Here is a 3,379-nt window from a genome sequence, read left to right on the forward strand (position 1 = left end):
CCGGCCTGAGCTAGTGTGCTGGGGGGAGATCAGCAGGGTGCTGGTCGCAGGAAGCTCTGGTGGTGCCCAGCAGTGAGCTCTGGCCTTAGCACCCACAGTCTGCCATCCCCTGCCCATCCCTGGCCTTGTGCATCACCTGCTCTCCCTGTCACCTCGGGCTGGCTCTTCCCAGTCCGTGTTCACTGTGCTGGTTTCTCTGTATGGCCTGTGTGCACAGCCCCGTGTCTTGTTCTGGAGTTGGTTTTTTGGCTTTTATGTTTAGCCAAATAAATGCAAAGTTATTTTAGTCGTTGTGTGCCAGGTCCCTTCTGCTGCTCTAGCCCAGCCGGCGCTCATCGTGTCCTCCTCACGTGCCGTCTTAGCAGTGGTTGGAGGGAGAAGGGGCTTCATTGGGGGTTGCTGGGCACCTCATCAGCCCCAGCCCCCTGTGAGCCCCGCGCCATGGCTCTGCTGCCCTGGGCTCCATCCTCCCACGATCTGAGCCCAGTGACCAACACGAGACCCACGTACAGAGTTACCTTTATTCAGTGCAAGACAAGAGCCCCCCCTGGGGCTGGACGGCTGCTTCACAGCTCCCTCTGTCTCGTGGCCTTCAGGTTTCAGACCCTGTCACCCTCCGCTGACATACCCTTTCCCCCTCTGCTGCCTGTGCTCCCAGCAGCTTCCCAGGGCCGCAGGAGGAGGAGGTGGCTGTGCAGGGCGGGCAGCACCCCGGGCTCTGCCCCTCGCACCCTCCTGTGCTCCCCCTGCTCACACCTTGGCGTTGCTGCTGGCGGGCATGATGTTGAAGGGCTGGTAGCCCGGCTTGTCGTCCTGCTTGCGGTAGTACATCCGCGTCACCACGGCCAGGATGAAGGTCTGCGGGATTAACAGCTGCATGTTCATCTCTGAAAGTGAGAAACGGAGACGCGTTGGTCAAAGCCACCTTCGTTGACCATGTCCATTCCTCGCTGTGTGCTGGAGGTGCTTGGCCAGGAGCAAGTGATCTACTCCTGCTTCTCCCGACTTACGCTGCGACCTGGCCTTGGAGGAGAAGGGCGGCGAGCAGGCGATGTTGCCGTTGTTGGCCAGGATACTGAAGATGGCGGGCTGCAGCGCCGTCAGGACGAGGAGAACCTGCAACCACCAACACCCCCGGTGAGAGGCCGCCGTCCCCACCCGCAGCTGGACCTGGGTCTCGTCCACCTGTCCCCGCGCACCTCCTCGCCCACCTCCAGCCTGCGCTGCGTATTGCTCGATGTGCTCAGGCTTACCTGGAAGCAGGTGAACTTGGCCTGCATGTTCTGTTCCGCCAGATGCAGCCGGGCCTGCCGGAAGAGGATGCCCAGAGCCCACAGCCCGAAGAGGGTGGAGGCACCGACGACGGTGTTGATCCAGAGCGCCACGCTCTCCGCCGAGATCTGGGGGGCAGGAAATGCGTCTGGGCTGCCGGAGCCGCTGGCTGCAAGGCTGGGGCTGCGGTGGGGCTCCCCCCCTCAGACGTCACCCTGCCCGTCCCCGCGCCGCGGCACTCACATCAGCGGGGTTGTAGTTCCCGTCAGCAGACAGCACCAGCCCCAGGAAGACGGCAGCCGTCCTCAAGAAGGCGTACTGGAAAGTCCCCAGCATCAGCAACCGCAGCTTGTTCCTGGCACAGGGAGAGAGGTTGGTGGCGTCCCGAGGTCCTGCCCTGGGGCTTCTCCTCTGCCCCAGCAGAAGCAGGGGGTGAAGCCCCTGTCCCAGCCCTCCCTCACCTGCTCATGGTGATTCGGGGCAGGCAGGGGCAGCAGCAGCAGCAGGGCCCGGTGTTGAGCACCATGGGCACGTCCTTCAGGGTGCTGAGCACCGCCTCCTTGCCCCCAAAGCCCTCCACCATGACCAGCATCAGGAGGTAGAAGCAGATGGCGAAGTACCTGGGGAGGAGGAGGATGATGAGGGACAGAGGTGCTCAGGTCCCGTGAGCTCCCCAGCCCCACCACCCCGGGGCAGGCACTACTCACATCGTGGTCGCCATCTCCACCACCATCATGGAGCGTGGGATCCACAGCCCGAAGCAGCTGAACACGGCCACGACCTGGGGGAGACGTGGGCATGGCACGCAGCCGCTCCCCGTCCCCGTGGGGGCTCAGACCCCTCGGGTGCCCCTGGGGCTGCCCCCCCCACTGCCCCCATCCCCAGCTCACCGTGGGGGCCGAGCTGCTCCAGCGGAGGGTCTTCATCTTGATGGGGCAGCGGATCTTGTGGGTGAGGTAGATGGCCTCTTCCACGTAGATGGCGACCGACACCAGCGTCAGGATGGTGGCCAGGCCCATGATGGAGAGTTGGACCATGTCCAGCTCTGCCGGGGAGGGGCGAGAAAGGGGTTCGGTCGAGTCCTGTCATGTGTCCCCCTCCGGGGCCACCGCAACAAGGTGGGAGGACCCCCACCTCGGGGTCCCATTTGGCACAGCACGGGAAGCTGCTCTCTGTGCCCTTGGTGGATCTGGCAGTGCCGGAGCTGGTGCTTTGGTCCCCCCCATCCCGTGTCACCCACCCGCTGCTCCCCTTGCTGCTCTCTTCCACCACCACCACCCCCTGGGCAGGGCTCTGGGGTGGGAGCTGAGACCCCAGCGGCACCCCCTTGCCTCCCCTGTTCCTTAGGGCTGCCCCCTGCTTGTCCCTGCCACATCCCCCTCCCTCCCTCATCCCCGTCCCACTCCCCAGGGGGACATGAGGAGGGTCCCCCCACACCTCCCGCTCCCCCCACTTACCCTGCAGCAGCTGCCGGGAGGTGGGCGGCAGGGAGAAGCAGGCTGCCGGCACGCTGAAGTTGGTTATCAGCATCTCCACCAGCGAGCGGGGGAACCTGCGGAGAAGGGGAGCGCTGGCAGGGACACGGGGACACCCAGCCCCATGGAGTCCCCCAGCCTCGCCCCTCACCTGCCTCCCTTCCTTTATCCCCAAATCCCGCTCCCAAAAGCGGCTGCAAAGCATCCCAGCAGCACGGGGGGGGTCCCCACAACCCACCTGGGGTCATCTGCCAGCTCCACGGTGGGCTCCATCCTGCCCCGCTGCTCCCCGGCTCTGTCCCAGCGGCTGCGGGGCTGCTCGGCACCGCCTGCCTCCGCTTCCCCTCCCCGATCCTACGCGGGGTCAGAGTCCCCAGGGCAGGGACCTCGGGGAGGCTTCGGCGCCTCGTTCAAGTTTAACCAGCTCCGGGCGCTCATTGGCGAGCCCCCGCGCCCTGCCGGCCCCGCTAACACCTCGGCCGCCCGGTTATCGACCCGGGTGCCGGGAGGAGCGGCCGTCCGCGTGCTATCGCGCCTGCGTGTCCCCAAAACCCGGTGTGCAGGGCCCTGCGATGGCATGACACCCCCTGCCCGCCCCTTGGGGCACCCCACGGATGGGTTTGGGTGGGGGT

The 3,379-nt window shown here is 65.8% G+C and overlaps 1 protein-coding gene across 1 annotated transcript; it reads right to left on the reverse strand.

The window, feature by feature from the left end:
* Nucleotides 1-502: 502 nt before the first annotated feature.
* On the reverse strand, nt 503-3,166 carry LOC118157705 (organic solute transporter subunit alpha-like). The gene is made up of 9 exons (XM_035312151.1): nt 2,986-3,166; nt 2,730-2,824; nt 2,163-2,317; nt 1,980-2,053; nt 1,734-1,892; nt 1,516-1,627; nt 1,254-1,400; nt 1,011-1,116; nt 503-887 (listed from the first exon to the last, which is right to left on the reverse strand). The coding sequence occupies exons 1-9, from the start codon at nt 3,018-3,020 to the stop codon at nt 751-753; spliced, it is 1,020 nt and encodes a 339-aa protein (XP_035168042.1). The 5' UTR covers nt 3,021-3,166; the 3' UTR covers nt 503-750.
* Between the last annotated feature and the right edge of the window lie 213 nt (nt 3,167-3,379).

Source organism: Oxyura jamaicensis (assembly GCF_011077185.1).
Source record: "Oxyura jamaicensis isolate SHBP4307 breed ruddy duck chromosome 9 unlocalized genomic scaffold, BPBGC_Ojam_1.0 oxy9_random_OJ106490, whole genome shotgun sequence".
NCBI lineage: Eukaryota > Metazoa > Chordata > Aves > Anseriformes > Anatidae > Oxyura > Oxyura jamaicensis.